Source organism: Macrotis lagotis, chromosome 3, assembly GCF_037893015.1.
Source record: "Macrotis lagotis isolate mMagLag1 chromosome 3, bilby.v1.9.chrom.fasta, whole genome shotgun sequence".
Lineage (NCBI taxonomy): Eukaryota > Metazoa > Chordata > Mammalia > Peramelemorphia > Peramelidae > Macrotis > Macrotis lagotis.
Window position 1 is genome coordinate 24,475,411 of NC_133660.1, and position 18,312 is coordinate 24,493,722.

Consider the following 18,312-nt stretch of genomic DNA (forward strand, 5'->3'; position numbering starts at 1 on the left):
AAGAGGAAGAGATTGCTTCCTTGGTCATGCATGCTAACACAGAGAGAACTGAAAACTGAGATTAGATAGACTAAAGACATGATGTTTTGATACACAGCCCAGAGTTTAAATGGCATCTAATTTATATTATGGGGAATCTAGGAGATGGAACAAATAGTCTGCTGGGAAGACTCATCTTTATGAGTTCAAATTGAGTCTCAAACTCTTACTAGCTATATGCCTCAAATAGGGTCACAAAGACTTGGCCATGACTGAAATGATTAAACAATAACATTCCTCAGACCAGCTACTTTGGGGCAGCTAAGTGGTACAATAGATAGAGTATTGAACTGGAATCTAGAAGACTCATCTTTAGGAGTTCAAATCCAGCCTCAGACACTTAATAACTGTGCGGTCCTGGACAAATTATTTAATCTTGTTTACCTCAGTTTCTTCATTTGTAAATTGAGCTGGAAAAGGAAAAGACAAACAGCTCTTATCTTTGCCAAGAAAATTCCAAATGGGATCATGAAAAATTGGTTACAACTTAAACAACTGAAAATCAAGTTGATATATTCATCTGTACCAGCCTCCTCCAAATTTTGAAAAGTTTATAGACATAATAGTAAGGATGGAACGTGAGTGAAGAGCTGCCAAAGGATATTTGTCCTAGAATAACTCAATATTGCCTAGCTCTGGAGCGTCCTTTTATTTTTGGCCTAAAGAAGCATGAAAAGAGAGCCAGATAGTAATAGATTGGAAGCCACTTTTATAGAGAATCTGTTCATGGATTTTACAATTTACAGCAAAATGGAATCATACAAAACCATTGTTTATGAAAATGAACATATGAATGCAAGACATCTTAGCTAAAGGAGAAATTGGAAAGTGGGGTGAAATGAAGGTCCATGATTCTTTTTAAAAAAGTCAAACTTTTCATATTTTAGATATAGACACAGTTTTACCACTAAGCAAGAACATCAACATGATACAAAAGAACCACTAAAAGATGATTAAAAGAAAACTACTACATTGAAACAGCAGCTGAAGAATAGTAAAATGCAACTTGCTTCCCAGGTAGCAAGAGAGCACCAGAAAAATAATAATAAAACATTCCTTCCAATAAAGGAGACACTTTAATATTAAAAAAAAAATAAAAATTTTGTCTAGGTCTGAAGACACACAATTCAGACAAGATAGAAATGACTGAACTCAGCGGTCATGCCTTTGATACCTAAAACCTTATCTACAGACTTCCTTAGAGAAGAAAAAAACATAATTTAGACATAGTGGCAGTGTGTCTATTTCATCAAACAGTTTAGGTGCAGATGTAGGAAAAAATCAATAGGTCACAAAAATAGAATAATTTAAACTATAAATTAGCTAAATTATGATGCTTCTGAAATAATTACTCATTTAATTATATTTAATTCATTGATAAATTCCATATCATGTTGCTTTGTCCTTTTTTATGCATACAATGTCATGAATGTATATTACATTATTATTTTTATTGTTATCATTGCTACTGTTGTGTTTCTTTTCTCTCTATTTGAGGCAGCCTATTAAATGGTGCTTTTCATTATGATATGCTTATCATTTATAACATTATTTGAACTTCATGTTCCCCCAAATGATTTTCAAGGAATGAAATTACTTGGCTGTGGAGAGAAATTAACTCCAAACTACCAAGTTCTTTCCCATACTGATGCTTATTTTCTATCTTTAATAGACAATGGAAGCAGGAGTTTAACTGTAATTTTTGAAGGAATCTCTAAGGGGACTGAGATTCTTTGTTGTTGTGAAGGAACAATTGTGATGATTGAGTAGAAAACAGAGAGAAAAAGGCCTAAAAGGACTTCTTTCCTGACAAGTTTTATCTTAGGAAGATAATTGCCATAAAGCTAATTCTCCATAAAAAACTTTAATTGGTGTCCTGAGAGAATTGAATCACAGGGGCTGTGTTTCTGTAATTGAAGCCAACATTTTTGGAGAGGGTTAAAGATGACTGTGAGCAATTTCATATTATAAATAATAATCTATGTCTTTTTCAGTTTTAATAGCTCAAAATTTCACTAATACTTTTGGAACACAGTGAGTCTGTGTCTGGGTGAGCACACACATGAATACATGTTAGAGACATAACAGGAAAGGAGACAGATGGGGACAGGGAGAGAGAAATGCTTATGAGAAAAGAAGTTTTAAGCTTAATTAAATAAGTGACATTTAATAAACAGGGCCTAAGATCTGATGCTTAATATTTAATAAGAAAGTTGTTACACTTATATTCATTAATGTATAAATACCTCAGAATCTGGAATGAGAGAATGAGTAAGGAAGATGAAATAGAGGGAAGCAGAGGACAGAAGGGAGGGATGATCATTCCACCTAGGCTACATGTGGAAAGTGGCCAACCCTAAACCTATGAAATACTATATATTTGTAGCAGATGAATAAGAAATAAGTGTGGAAGGCTTTGAGATCAACACAAAAGGCAGTACAGATATTATATCAACAACATTTATAAGTAATATGTTAAGAATTTAATATGGTATTATTAGTTTGTAAGTTCCTTCCCATTCATGCTCCCCTGTTTTCTGAAATAAATATGTAAAAGAGTTATTCATTCTTCATGGTTGAATTCTTTGAACTCTTCAGAGGGTTGATGGAAAGCAAGTATTATAATACAGTTAGAGGTAGCTAGGTGGCATAGTGGATAAAGCACCGGCCCTGGAGTCAGGAGTACCTGGGTTCAAATCCGGTCTCAGACGCTTAATAATTACCTAGCTGTGTGGCCTTGGGCAAGCCACTTAACCCCATTTGCCTTGCAAAAAAAAACCTAAAAAAAATAAAAATAAAAATAAATAAATAAATAAATACAGTGGGTCTGCTCAATTGTTTTCCCTATTGATTTATTCTTCTGTTTTGGTATTTCTATAACAAACATATAGTTAACAAATCTGTACAGATACTTATATTCCATGGTCCAACACTATTTGCTTCTTATTCTAAAAATAAAAATTTAATCATTCTTCTCTGGTGGGGGATTAAGAGAATTTGTTTTTGCTGAATGTTAGGTAAATTGATTGGAAAACCTCTCATTACTGAGAGCAGATAAGCATAACTCTCAAGGAAACTTACTGAGAAATTTAAAAGCAGGTTATTGAACCAAGAACCTTCCCTTAGTCTGTTGAGTCGGATTTTAATACATCCTTTCAAGTTTCATGTTTATTGCCAAATTTCTATCCATCATTCTTCCTAGGCAGAACAAAAATAATTGTGGAAATCTGCAATTTGTGGCAGAACTTGGCAAATGGTAGGGAAAGAATGTCATTGGTCTTGACTCATCTTTTCTGGCACTATTCTGAGGTATCTAGATCTCAGGTGTCAATACATAGCTTCTTTTTTGACTTCTTTCCTAAAGTTTCAACCAAACTTCCTTCCCTAGGCTGTACTTCCTCTCAACATTTTTCAAAAGCCCTGCTCCCAGTCCCCATACATGTCATGAGAATTTGTTTGATTCTGTATCTTTTCCTTCATGGCCAAGCCAACTCATGACTAGAACTAGTCTAAGAGAGGTAGGGACTGGACTTGTAATTCCATTTATATAGGGACTCCCAAAGGAGAAAATTCCCCTTACCAATGCAAGTCAGTACATATTTCTGTAACTTATAGTCTTAAGAGCTGATTAAAATACAGAGGTTAAGTGCCTTTCTCTGGATCATAGAGTCAGCATATGCCAGATAGAGATGTGGAATCCATGTTTTATTTTCTCTGATGCTATCTACTCAGTTTGCTACCTTTCTATCACATAGTATCTTAAAAAATCATTCTTTTAATCTTTTCTGGTAACAGGTTTTACCAGGTCTTCTATAGGGGGGCAGCTAGGTGGCGCAGTGCATAGAGCACCAGCCCTGGAGTCAGGAGTACCTAAGTTCAAATTCGACCTCAGATACTTAATAATTATCTAGCTGTATGGCCTTGGGCAAGCCACTTAACCCCATTGTCTTGCAAAAACCTAAAAAAAAAAATCTATATAGGCAATTCCATTAGCAGTATAATGCAAAGAATGCTGAATTTCATTCAGAATATCTGCATTCCAATTTCAGCCTTGATACAGAGAGCCTATGTAACCTGGAGCCAATCATAGATCATGGTTTAAGAGATTTTGAGTTAAAGATCATATGATCCAAACACTTCTGAGATTCAGAGAGATCAAATGACCTGCCCACAGCCATACAATCAGTAGCTACACTGGGATTTGAATTGAGGTCATATAAATTAAACTCTAGTGTCCTTCCCTGGAAGAGATCACTGGATTTAAGTCAGAAAATATGTGGACCAGAGGAAGTCACAAAAAAATCTTAATTGGAGCTTTGATTTTATCATTTGTATAATATAGTTAATCACAGAATTGTTGTAAATCAAGTGCTTTGTAAATGTTAGAGCATTCTTTCAACACAGGTTGTCAAAATGCTATAACTTCAGGAATTTAGTCTTCTCTATCTTGGCACTGTTTCCACTAAGACAAATCCAAAACCCTGAACACATTGGTCTTCATGTGGGTGGCCAGAAATGCCATGCCTTGCCTAACAAATGTGAAAGACATTGCTGTGCCAGGGATAAAGGGTTTGAAACAGAGCCAGCTTGGGGAGACTTGCCCATGGTTTGGTTGGGGTTTTTTGTCTGTGTAGCTTTAGAAAACCCATGAGCACCTTTCTATTCTTCTAAAGTTTTAGATGAGGAATTTGTGGAGGATAAATATGACTATATAAACACTATCATTGGTAGAAAAAAGGAAAGTAAGGCAGTTACATGGCAAAATTTATAGAGTTGTGGACTTAGAATCAAGAATATATGAGTTTGAAAACTGTCCTAGATATCTGCTAACTGTATGACCTTGGGGAAGTTATGTATCCTCTCTGAGACTGAATTTCCTCATCTTTAATAATCCTTCCCAGGATCATTAGGAGCTTCAAATAAGATAAGCAAACTTTAAGACACTAATTGTCGTCATCATCATCATCATCATCATCATCATCATTAATTTCTATCCTAATTCTGAAATATTGGTGCATGAATGTAACTCACATTTATAAGATTTACAAAGTTCTTTCCTTGAACCTGGAAGGAAAGTAGGGAGCAATATGTGTGTGGGCTTCCCAGGCACCTCAGAGTGGTGCCAGGACAGGTGCCTCTACCATTACCCAGAGTCTTCTGAACAAATAGAATAAAGTAAAAGAATTAATAAAGTCCCAATTTCCTTGATACCTCACCTAGCATCGTGATGGCCCTTTTGTTGGTATACTGCCGTTTCATTTTCAAAGGATGAACGATTCCCTGATGCCTCTCCACAGCAATGCAGGTCATAGTCAGAATCTCAGAAACAATAGCAGTAGATTGCACAAATGGCACCATCTTGCATACAAAGGCACCTGAAATGGGGAGAGGGAAGGGAAATAAGGCATCTTTAATTATTAAAAATAAGTCTCAGGTAAGCAATATGTGATAAGCATGATCAATGAATTGGAGGTTCACAGGTTTCTATTAGTTTATACTCTGCAAATATAATGCAGTTTGAATCTGGTCCACCTGCAGAAGCAACCTAGTCCATGGCTGTGCCATCTAGCATGGCTCTCACAAAGCCCTTGCTCTCTGGGTGGACCCACTCCCCTCCCCCATCTTCATCCTAGCAGGTCTATGATTGTTTGTTTGTTCCCTACAATTGGGGCCATCCAGTTCTATGAATGGATGACTACAATTCAATTTGTCTCTCAGGATCCTGAGTGTGCCAATGTGAAAGAGATATACTCCTATTAATCACTATAGTAACACCTAAGCCCCCACCAGGGTGCTTCATTTTACACAAAACCAATCAGCATGGCACCATTTATATAAAACATTTACTTGACAACAAAAACAAATAAAAGAATAATTATAATGTTTTTACTCCATAAAAGTCAAGAGCAGACATTATCAAAACCTGTATCATACTTTGCCATCTATGTACACCATGTCTGTGGGGACAGTGGACATACACTTAACAGAAACCATTCAGGGAAACTCCTGAACAAGGGAATCAGTGTGTTTGGGCAACTCAGAACTTTGGATAGCATGTCTTGATATCTTTGGATAACTGTCTGCAAATAAGAGTGATTTGCCAATTGATAAACAGTCAAAGGATATGAATATGCAATTTTCCAAAGAAGAAATCAAAGCTATTCATAGTCACATAAAAATATTCTATTGATTAGACAGATGCAAATTAAAACTACTCTAAGGTATCACTTCACACCCATCAGATTGGCTACCATGAAACAAGGAAAATGATGAGTGCTGGAAGAGGGAAAAATAGATACATTGATGCATTGTTGCAGGAGTTGTGAATTGTACCATCCATTCTGGAGAACAACTTGGAACTATACCCAAAAGGTTATAAATTGTGTGTAAACTCTGACCCCAGCAATACCACAACTAGGGATGTAACTCAAAATGATCAAAGAAAAGGTGAAAATATCTACTAATACAAAATACTAATACTAATATACTAATATACTAATACAAATACTAATGCAAAAATATTTATAACAGCTCTTTTTTGTGGTGACAGAGAATTGGAAATAGAAGGGATTTCTATCAATTGGGGAGTGACTGAACAAGCCATAGTAGATGACTGTGTTCAAATATTATTGTAAAGGAATACTGTCAACATTGAAATGATGAGCAGAATAGTTTCAGAAAAACTTGGAAAGACTTATAGGGACTTATGTAAAACAGTGAACCAGGAGAAAAGTGTACACAGTAATAGCAATAATGATAATCAATCGTGAAAGACTTAACTATTCTGACCAATACAATGATTCATTCCAGAGCATTCATGACAAAATAATGCTATCCACTTCCACAAAGTCATCTGTTGAAGTGAGGGTGGATTGAAGCATATTTTTAAAATTTTTCTTTATATTTTAATGTTTTCGGGGCAGCTAGGTGGTGCAGTGGATAAAGCACTGGCCCTGGAGTCAGGAGTACCTGGGTTCAAATCCAGTCTCAGATACTTAATAATTACCTAGCTGTGTGGCCTTGGACAAGCCACTTAACCCCATTTGCCTTGCAAAAAAAAACCCCTATATTTTAATGTTTTTTTTTACTTTTTTTTTGCAACATAGTTAATATGTCTTATATGACTTCACATGCATAATTAATATATTGCTTACCTTTTCAAGGAGTGAAGGTGGGAGAGAGATGGAAAGAGATGGAAGAGAGAGATGGAAACTTAATTTTAAATGGATGTTTAAAATAATTTTTTAAAAATAGGTAATTACAACATACATAACTCCTGGGCAAAATGACTACTGAGTTGCCCGCTCTACTGCAAAGATACTTCTTTGCAACCTTTGTAAATAAAGCTATACTCTAACTGAAGAAGTAATAAACTCTTTTGGTAGAGAGCCAGGACTGGAAAGGGACTGAGAAAGTATTATACACTTTAACTAATAAATAGTTGTCTTAAATTTCACAACTGTCAATCTGATCTGAACCACAAATGGCAATGAATTTTGCTTAGTCTAATCAATTTTTAGCAAAACCAAGCCTTTTTTAATAAACAAAGCCTGTCTTTCTCTTCTGTTTCTCCCTGTCAAGTAAGAGAAGTAAGTAAAAGAGACACAAAAATACTCTGAGAAGTTGTCCCTCTCTTAGACTGTAGGTAGGACTAGGGAGCCATAAGCCTAAATGGGTTTACATATAATACAGGATCGGGTCTTCTTCCAAGAAACCAACTAACTTACAGCTGCAGAGCCCAACAGACTTCAGTAAGATATCTCAGCTAACTCACAATTGGTCAACTTGTTATATATTGGCTTCTGCAAGCAGTTTTTCTTATCACTTTCTGTGGCTTATTTCTAATTGCTTTTAACCTCAGCTTCTTTTCTTCCTTTCCTATTCTCTCTTGATTCCTCCTACAAGTTCTTCCCCTAGCTTTGAGTGCCTCAAAGCAGTGGCTCCTAATAAACAATGATCCATTTTTATGATGTGAATTATTCCACCTTTTTGACAAATATGACCCCAACAGCCATTAAATAATTTTTCCATAGTTTCCAGTTATAGTTAATTATAGTCTTTTAAACTCTGAAACTTACAGAATTATTGTGTGAGCTGGTTATATTTGGGATCATAACATGAAGAATAAGGGATAAAAGGAGTGGGATCCACTGTATCACATTCAAATTAATTGATGGAACACACTGTCCTGCAGCAATTATGTCAGTAATTGGTTTGCCTTTAAATGGGTCACCTCAGTAATTCAACCAAGGAAAAGTTCTCTATTTGAACATCTGAATAGTCTGTGTCTTTCCTCATCACTTTATCTTAGAGGCTGTGTTCCTCCTCAAATTGATTTTTGTGATTTTTTTACACAAAATTCCTTTTCTACCATTTGAAATGGGAAGTACCTTACATTAAAATGTGAAGGATCTTTGGTTTCTCAGCATGAGTAATATTGAACGTGAGATTTCTCTCTACCAACATGTACACAACCCATATGACTCTCTTGAGGACTGCCTAAACCATACAGAGATTAAGTGACTTATTTAAGGTCACACTGTTAGTTGGTGTCAAAGATGGCATTTAAATCATGTCCTTCCTAACTTAAAGTTTAGCAATCTATACCCTATGGCATGCTATTTAAGTTTATATTATTTCTATAAAATAATAGAGAATATTTGTTTTATGCATATTTATCATATTCCCCCATTTAGACTTCGGATGTGCCCAGTTTTTTCCCATTTAATTGTTAAACTTATAAGCCATTGGTTATTATTTAGTAAAGACAATTAGAAGACAAGATAGCAAATGGAATATATGACAACTTTGACAGGAGGGAGAGAGGAGAGAAGAGGTGAATGTATATTGAAGTCTTCGGAGAATTCTGCAGGATGACATTATAGCTAAGCTTTAGCATTAAAATTTTGATCAATGACACTGCTTTGCTACCAATGACCTATGCCAAAAAAATAAAAGCATCCTAGAGCCTTTATTCCATCTTCACCTTTGGAGACAATCATTTTATAGGATTCCTCCTTGGAAACATCTTTCAAATCTATCTCCATCTTGGATTCATGGTCATTATAAGTCTAGGCATTCATATCTGGAATAAAATAATACTATTATTTGATGTCTTTTGGTCTACTCTATCCTGACTCCAATCAGTCTTAAATACTGATGGAAGATTATTGCTAGAATAGTATATTACTAATAAAAGTATGCAGCAGTAGTAGGGTGATGTGGTTTTTCAAATACTCCATTTTGTCTCTCACTATACTACTCCTAATAATTTTTTTCCCCTTGAATACTACATAATTGTAATTATATTTATCTGTTATATTACCCCTGAGTCCCAAAGTAGAGAAAATCCTTCTGGCAAAATGATCTGTTGGATCTATATCTAATTCTTCCCTGGAGATGTTTCCCCTTTGCTTTTCTCCTTCCAATTGTGTTTCCAATCAATATACTGGAACTAGCAAGCATTCATAAAGAAAATGCAATATCTAAAACAAAGAAAGATGAACATATTTTCTTTTTGCACTGAGGGGCCAGATTTCAGGTATTCATGAGGGATCCTTTGAGTAGAAAACAGAAAAGGTATCATCAAGTTCAGATGAATGATGGGAAGACCTGTTAGCACACAGCATCTATCATCTTAGTCAACTTTAACTTTTACTCCTTTCAATGTATTATTTGATCCATTAATGCTAACCTTCTTTCTGGTCCTCAATATGACATTCTTTCTCCCAAATCTTTTCACTGGCTATTTCCAATGTCTGAAATGTTCTCCCTTGTTACCTTGTCCCAACCTACTTGCTTCCTTTATACTCATCTCAAATCTCACTTTCTATAAGAGGGAATTCCTGGGGAATTCCCCCAACAGTAACCACTACCAGTATTTTTTCCTTCTTAATTTATCTTCCATTTGTACTGTATATAAAACATACTACATATATATATATATATATATATATATATATATATATATATATATATATATATAAATAGTTGCTAGCATATTGTCTCTTCTATTGCATGCAAGAATCTTAACATCGGAGGAGATTAGTTTTGGTTTTTTTCCCCTGTATTTTCAGTCCTTTCTAGTACAACATCTCATGCTTAGTATAGACTTAATAAATGTTTGTTGATGGACTAATAAATAACATCTATACTATACTCCTCATACCCAAATAACCAAAGCTACCTTGATCCCAAAATGCTACTTCCTTTTTTCCTGGCAGTTACCTCTCAGCCTGGATTTTTGTTCTACAGATCCATATTTTTTTCTTTCTAAGTCTTCACTAGGAACTGCCTTCCCCTTCAAGTGCCCCTTCTGGATTGATTTTTAAAGGTCAACTGCTTACATCTTATGGTATTACTTTCCTTCTGGTTCATTCAATGGACCCCTATAGAGCTTGGCAAGGAATTATTTGGTGAGGCAAAATAGTTACAGTGGGGTTTAGATCTCATTATTTAATCTACTTTCTGTCTTAGGTTTGTGAAAAACCAGCACCTTTACATGAGCATAGCTTAAATCTATGCATTACTTTGAGGTTACAAAGTATTTTACATCTGTCATTTCTCAAGGGTTCCCATTCAATAGACCTTTTTAATATATTACAAGGGCAGAAAATCTGAGATCTGGAGGAGACTTCTAGAAAGCATGCCACTCAAATCCTCTGCATCCCCTTTAGAAAATCAGTAACAAATTGTCAATAAAACTAGAAGTAAATACCTCTGGTACTGAAGAGCTCCTCAAACGACAAGGCAAATTTATCACTTTGGGATAGTTCTTACTCTATCAAATTCAAACAATATTCATTAAATATAGGGAAGTGGGAGGTATTGGGGATACTGAGACCAAAAAAATAAAATATTCTTTACTATCAGGGAACATATATACTACTGAATGTGAAACATTAATAAATGAATGAATATGGATATGTTACATGTATACTCTGCACATGTGAAGAAGGGGAGAGAATATTAATGATAATAATAGGTGATATTTATTACATTAAAGTTTGCCTGAATTATCTTACTTAGTCCTCACATTAACCCTCTTTTATCCTAGAGACAAGAGCAAGGTACTAACAATTTGTAGCTATGGTCATATCTATGTTTTAGGGAGATTATTTAAACAAATATTTGACAGATATATTAGATTAAAAAAAAGCCTAAGGAAACCTGTTAAAGTTTGGTAAAAATGGTGAGGGTCTGAACCAGGGTGGGTGGAATGGAAAGAAGGGAATATATGGAAATGTTGTTATAGCAGAGAGGGAGGTAAATTGTAAAGAGTTGATAATGAGTTGGATGCATGGAGTGAGAGAAAGGGAACTATCCAAGATAACACTAAGATTGCAAACCTGTGTTACTGGGAATGTGGTAGTGCCTTCAACAAAAAGGGAAGTTTGTGAAAAGGACAGAGTAAAAGAACCTAAGAGTTTTACGTTGTACATGGTGATCAGAGATGCAAGTCAAGATATCTAACACAGAAGGTGAAATGAGAAGAATTACTAGAGTCCAGCCCTGAAACTCCTTGACAAAGAGTTAAAGAATGAACCATATCAAATGCTAATTGGGAAAACCAAGAAAAAAAAATCACAGTGTGCCTTTTACTCTAGCCAATGAGAGTTCTAGGCAAGAGCTGTACTAGATATTATCCATGCCAAGGTAACTTAGTAAGACAGGTAGAGAGGTCTGAATTCATTGAGGTGAGGATCGACAAGAAGCCCATTTGGCAGCTTCAGTACTGTTGGAGAAAACCTTCTAGTACCCAGAGACTAATTGTCTGAGACAAGACACAGAAAGAGATTTAAAGGGATTCATGAACAAGAACCAGGCACAGAAATGGGTGCCTCTTAACTATAAACAAGGTGATAGACCCAAACCTATGCCATGAACTTGCAAAACAGACCAGGAAGGCAGTGACCAGACCTCCAAAGACCATACCAATTTGAGAGAATTGAAAGCTTTTAGTCAGATTTGTGAAAGCTTCAGAGAGGATAAGAGCTCAAGCAAGACAAGTGTACAGGGCCCAGAGTTAACATAAAAGTCCAAAGTCAAATAGTGGGCTAAAAGAATGAGCAATAAAGAAGTCAAAAATAAAGATCTATAACAAGAACCGGGAAGTTCAAAAGAAGAGAATGAATCAAAAAAATTACCTGCTATGAAACAAGTTCAACAAGAATTCCTTGAAGAGTTAAATAAAGAGCTAAAAATAATTTTAAAATGAAAAATGAGAGAAATAAAAATAAATAGGGCAAGAGACAAGAGCAGGGCAGAAAGTTATGAAAAGAGTTTGGGGAAAAACCATGGAAAAGTGAGGAAATAGGTACAAAAAGTAATTAAAGGAAATAACCTTGAAATTTAGAACTAGTCAAATGGAAGCTAATAACTATGAAACATCAGGAAATACCATAACAAAGTCAAAAGATGGGGGGAAGAAAATGTAAATATCTCATAGGGAAAACAACTAATTTAGAAAGCAAATCAAGGAGAATGAGTTAAGGATCACTCACCTACATGAAAACCCTGAATGTTAAAGTATTGTATTTTGAAACTCATAAAATAAAACTGCCCAGATATGTTAGAACCAGAAGGCAAAGTAGAAATTTTATAAGTCAACCAGCCACCTCCTGAAATGCCAAAACAAAAACTCCCAGAGATAACATAGACAAAATTAAGAACTCCTAGGTCAAGGGGAAAGTATTGCAATCAGCCAGAAAGAATGATTCAAATATTAAGAAACCACAATCAAGATAATATATATATATATATACATATAAATACATACAAATGAATAAATAATAATAAATAAATGGTTTTTATAATCAAGAATAAACTATCTAGAAACAATTGAGTATAATCCTATGTGGATGAGGGGAATGGACCTTTAACAAAAATAAAAGACTTTTAAGCATTCCTGATGAAAAACTAGAGCTAATTAGGAAATCTGACATACAAATACAGGAATAAAGAGAGGCATATAAAGGTAAGCCTGAATGAGAAATCAAAACAAATTTAATGTTTTGTATCCTTTATAGGGAGATATGAAACATGTAATCCTTGATAAATTTCTATCATTGGGGATAATAGAGGGAGACTAATTATAGAGAAAATCTGCTTCTGAGTCTGATGTCTTTGGATGATATCAAAAGACTAATATAATGTATGAGAAAGAGTAATTCATTGGACAAGAAAGGATAAAAAAGGAGGAATGGGGGAAACTATCTCACAAAAAATGATGTACCCAAAGAGTAGCTTTTAAAACCAAAGAGGGGAAATGAGTGTAGGGATTGGGCAGCACTTCAATTCTATTGTCTTCTAAACTGGTTCAAGGAGGGAAGATACATCTTGCTAAAGTATAGAAACACATCTTATCTAGCAAGGAAATAGATTAAGAAATAATAAGAAAATAGTGAGAAATAATAAGAAATAGGGAAGGGTTAAGGGAAAAGGAGAGAATAAGATAGGACAGATTTAAGAGGCATAAGGCAGGAGCAAAATGTAAAAGCAACAAATTATGAACCTCCAGTTAAATAGCAAATTAGAAACCCTAAAAATCAAAGAAGAGATTAACAAAAAGGGAAGTAAAAAAATTGAATAAATAAAAAAAGATATTTTAAATAACAATAAAACATAAGCTAATTAGCTCATTTGATTGAGAAGATTAAAGAAGATAACCAAATTACCAGTATCAAAAATAAAAAAGCTGAATTCAGAACTAAGGAAGAAGAAATAAAAGCAATGACTAGAAGTTATTTTTGCCAAACTACATACCAATGAATGTTATAATCTAAATGAAATAGATGAATATTTCCAAAATCTTACTTGCCTAGATAAATGGAGCAGGAAATGGAACACTAAAATAACTCTATCTTAAAGAAAGAAATTGCAGAAGTCATAACTCCTAAAGGAGGGAAAAACTCCAAAGCCAGATAGATCTATTTAAAACTGAGTTCTATCAAATTTTTAAAGAACAATCTATTCAATACTATAAAATTTGTTTGAAGAAAATGGGTAAGCAAAGGACCCTATCAAATTCCTCCTAAAACACTAATATGATCATAATTTCTAAATCAGGGAGAGTTGAAATGGAGTAAGAAAAGTATAAACCAATTTATCTAATGAATATAGATTAAAAACTTTAAGTAAAATATCAAGGAAATCACAGCAATATATCACAAAAATCATTATTCCATATGTCAGACTAAATTTATACTAGAAATATTAGGCTGGTCCATTATTAGAAAAATATAGGAATAATTGATTTGTTAATAATAAAAGCAACAAAAATAATATAATCACTTCAATAAATGCAGAAAATCACATGATAAAGTACAACAAACGCTCTTGTTTAAAAAACACTAGAAAACATGGGAATAAGTGAAGTTTTCCTTCAAATGATAAGTAGTATTATCTAAGAATAATAGTATTATTTATAATTCAAATAAGCTAAACCTTTCCCATGAAGATAAAAGAATAAAGTATCAGCATTCAATATTGCCATTTACTTTTTTAATGATACTAGAAATGTTAACTATAGCAATTAGACAAGAAAAAGAAATGTAAAGAATAGACAAAAAGGAAATAAAACTATCACTTCTTTGTAAATATGATGCAAGACTTTAGAGAACCAACCAAAATAAAAAAAACTAATCAAGATAATTAGCTTCAACAGTTACAAAACATTAAAGAAACCAACACAAGTCATAAATGTTTCAGTTTATTTCCAAGTAAATTCAGCACAAAGAGTTAAAAAGAAAAATTCAACTTGAACTAACTACAGACAATATAAAATACTGTACCTCCCAAGACACACAGGAACTATGCAAACAAAATTACAAATATTCTTCTTACAAATAAGCAGCTAGATAACTGGAGGAATATCAATTGCTCATCATCAGTAGGCTGAGCCAATATAATAAAAATGACAATACCACCTAAATTAATTTAATGATCCATTCTCTTGCCAAACAACCAAAGAATTATTTTTTAGTTCTAGAAAAAAAGAAATAAAAACAAAATTCATCCAAAGGAAGAAAAGGTCAAAAATATCAAGGAAGAGCAATCAGAAAAAAAGTGGGAAGAATGGGGGCTTAGCAGTACCAAATCTTAAACTGGATTACAAAGCTTTATAATAAAAAAATGGTATTGTGCAGGAGAGGAGTAGATTAGTCATATAGCATAGAGAAGCAAATAACAACATAACCTTACATTTGATATAGCAAAATATCCCACCTACCAGGGCATAATTTCAGGACAAAAAATGTTGAGAAAATTGTGAAGTACTCTGGAAGGAGCCAGGTATGGGCCATTGTTTCATGCCATATAGCAAGAGAAGGTCAAAAAGAGTACATTATTTACAACCTTGATGGACTCACTCATTCCATCAGTGAAACAATCAAGTACAATTTGGGTCTGTCTGCAATGGTGAATACCATCTGTATCCAGAGAAAGAACTGTAGAGTTTGAACAAAGACCAAGGACTATTATCTTTAATTAAAAAAAAAACTCTTGGACTATTGCCTTTAATTTGGGGGGGAAATTGTTATCTTATTGTCTGATCTTGCCATCTCTTATACTTTATGTTTCTTCCTTAAAGATATGATTTCTCTCTCATCACATTCAATTTGGACCAATGTATACCATGGAAACAATGTAAAGACTGGCAAATTGCCTTCTGTGGGGGTAGGGGGAGGGAAGTAGGATTAGGGGGAAAAATTGTAAAACTCAAAATAAATAAAATGAGTCAAAAAAAAGAGTACATGATTTAAACATAAGGGCTGATACTGTAAGCAAATTTCTAAAACCCATCCCTCATGAATTTCTCTTTTCTGTTGAAGGTACCATAATTGCATTCAATTCTGAATACCATTATTTAAGAAAGATAGTAATAGACTGGACAATATCCAAAAGAGAGAAGCAAAAATGATGACACACCTTGAGTTCATGGGTTATACAGTTATGTTGAGGGAAATGAAAGTGTTTAGATTGGAGAAGAGAAGACTAAGGTAACATAATGACTTTATCCATGTATTTGACAATATTTGTCCTTCACTCATGAAGAAGAGCAAGACATTACAGAAGATGATGCCATGATAAACACATGAATTGGATTGGAGGGGTGACTTACTATGCTAAGTCACTGGCTTCACTTTCCCCCCCCCCCCCCAGAACCATCTGAATCCAGTAGCCAGGATGACTGGAAATGGCCCTGGATGTGAGGCAATGGGGGTTAAATGACTTAACCATCACACAGCTGGGAGGTTGAAAATGTCTGAAGTTGGTTTTGAACTCCCAACCTCCTGACTCCAAGACTAGTGCTCTATCTAATGCTCCATCTAGCTGCCCTCTTGTAGTTGAAAGGCTATCATGGAGGAAGGATTAATCTTGTCTGTGGTGCCTAGAATGCAGAACAAGGATGGTGGATGGTGTAAAAAGGCCAGTTAAAGATTGCTATCAGGGTGGGTAAGCTTCCTATCAATAAGCTATCAAAAATTGAAATTAATATCTCAGCAGAGGTAACTATTCTCTCATTGGAGATATTCAGATGACTTTTGTCTGGTATTCCTCAGTGAGAGGGTTAGACTCAAAGACCACTAAAGCCCCCTACAATTCTTAAATTCTTTGATTTTGAAATTCTTCCAGTATTCATGATCCAGATTCCAAGATAAAATGTCCCCATTTTGAGGTTATCTTGGTATATAGTTTGAAATATTGGTCTATACCTAGTTTTTGTCAATTTAGTATTCTCAATATTTTTGTTGAATACTGAGTTCTTACCCCAATGGGAATATTCCTCCATTTTGCTATTTTCACTTCCATATCATCTGCATCTGACCCCTTCCCTCTACTCATACTTCCACCACATTGATTCAGGTCTTCATCACTTCTCAAATATATGATGACAATGTCTACCTAATCACTCTTCTGACTTCTAACCTTTCTCCAATGCATTCTCCACCCTGTTGTCAAGATTACTTTCATTAGCATGATACTGACTATATAACTCTCCTACTCAGTGAACTCCAGTGACTCCTAATTATAGTTTTAAAAAGATTAGCTGATCTTGTAAAAACTATACATAAATTGCATCAAACTAGCTTTCCAACCTTATGATTTTCTACTTCTCTAATATCCAGCTAAACTGGACTTCTCTGCTCTTCATGTATGGTTCTCCAAATCCCACCTTTGTCCCTTTGCACTGGTCATCTTCCATGCCTGACATGGATTCTCTCCTTCCCTTTATTCCATGGAATTACTCTCTTCCATCAAAACATAACTCAAGGGAGCCAAGATGGCATGAAGCCAAGAATTCCTGGAAACTTGTTCTCCAAAAAAACTCCAAAAGCTGTCAAATTATGACTCTAGTTAAAATTTAGAGGGGAATAAACCACAGAAAGACTGAGTGATACAATTTCCCAGTCCAAGACAACTTAGAAACTGTGGGAAAGGTCTATTTCACTGGGACCAGGGATTTGAAAAAAGTCATGCTGCAGCACAATGCAGCCCAGGGATCACCAGGAACAGCTAGAAGGAGTGGTGAGAGAACTCTGCTGCACTAGAGTGAGTACAGAGTGAGTGGCAGCCCAGAACAGTCTAGCAGTGAGAATCTGCAGTGGAAATCTGGGAAACTAGCCTGCACATCCAGAGTGCAACCCATAGATGATAAGGGGGTGTGGGGAGACTGCAGAAATCTTGGGGCAGGACTCTGCTATTTGCCCATACTCAGATCCGGCTTGCAATTTGGGCTTCCCTACTATGACAGGTGAGCAGGGACTTTCCTCACAGCTTCAGGGCAAAGGAGAACACCTGTAGTCATCCACATATCAAAGCACAGGCAAAAAAGCAGTCAGAGTCTCTCATAAGACCTTGGAGGAATTAAGGTCCCAGTGGAGTACCCCTAAAACACCCCAAAGCATTGGAAGTGCAGTAAATCAGTCATAGGCTGAGAAAATGAGCAAACAAAAGAAAAAGAAGAATCTGGCCATAGAAAATTACTTTGGTCCCATGGAAGATTCAGAAGATGACAAAATCGAAGCTTCTATATCCAAAGCTTCCAAGAGAAATAGAAAATGGGTTCAGGCAAAGGATGAGCTCAAAAAAAAGACTTTAAAAAATAATTAAGGGAGGTAGAGGAAAAATTGGGAGGAGAAATGAGAGTGATGCAGAAAAATCATGAAAACCAAATAAGCAGCTTGATGAAAGAAATACAAAAAAAAATACTGAAGAAAATAATATGTTAAAAACCAATTTAGGACAAATAGGAAAAGAAACACAAAAGGC

The 18,312-nt window shown here is 34.9% G+C and overlaps 1 protein-coding gene across 1 annotated transcript in view; it reads right to left on the reverse strand.

Annotated features, from left to right (window-relative positions):
* Positions 1-18,312, reverse strand: part of QRFPR (pyroglutamylated RFamide peptide receptor) — an 86,811-nt gene that overhangs the window by 14,939 nt on the left and 53,560 nt on the right. The window contains exon 2 of the mRNA XM_074227366.1: positions 5,256-5,414. Coding sequence (XP_074083467.1) covers positions 5,256-5,414 — 159 coding nt within the window. The remainder of the gene's footprint in view (positions 1-5,255; positions 5,415-18,312) is intronic.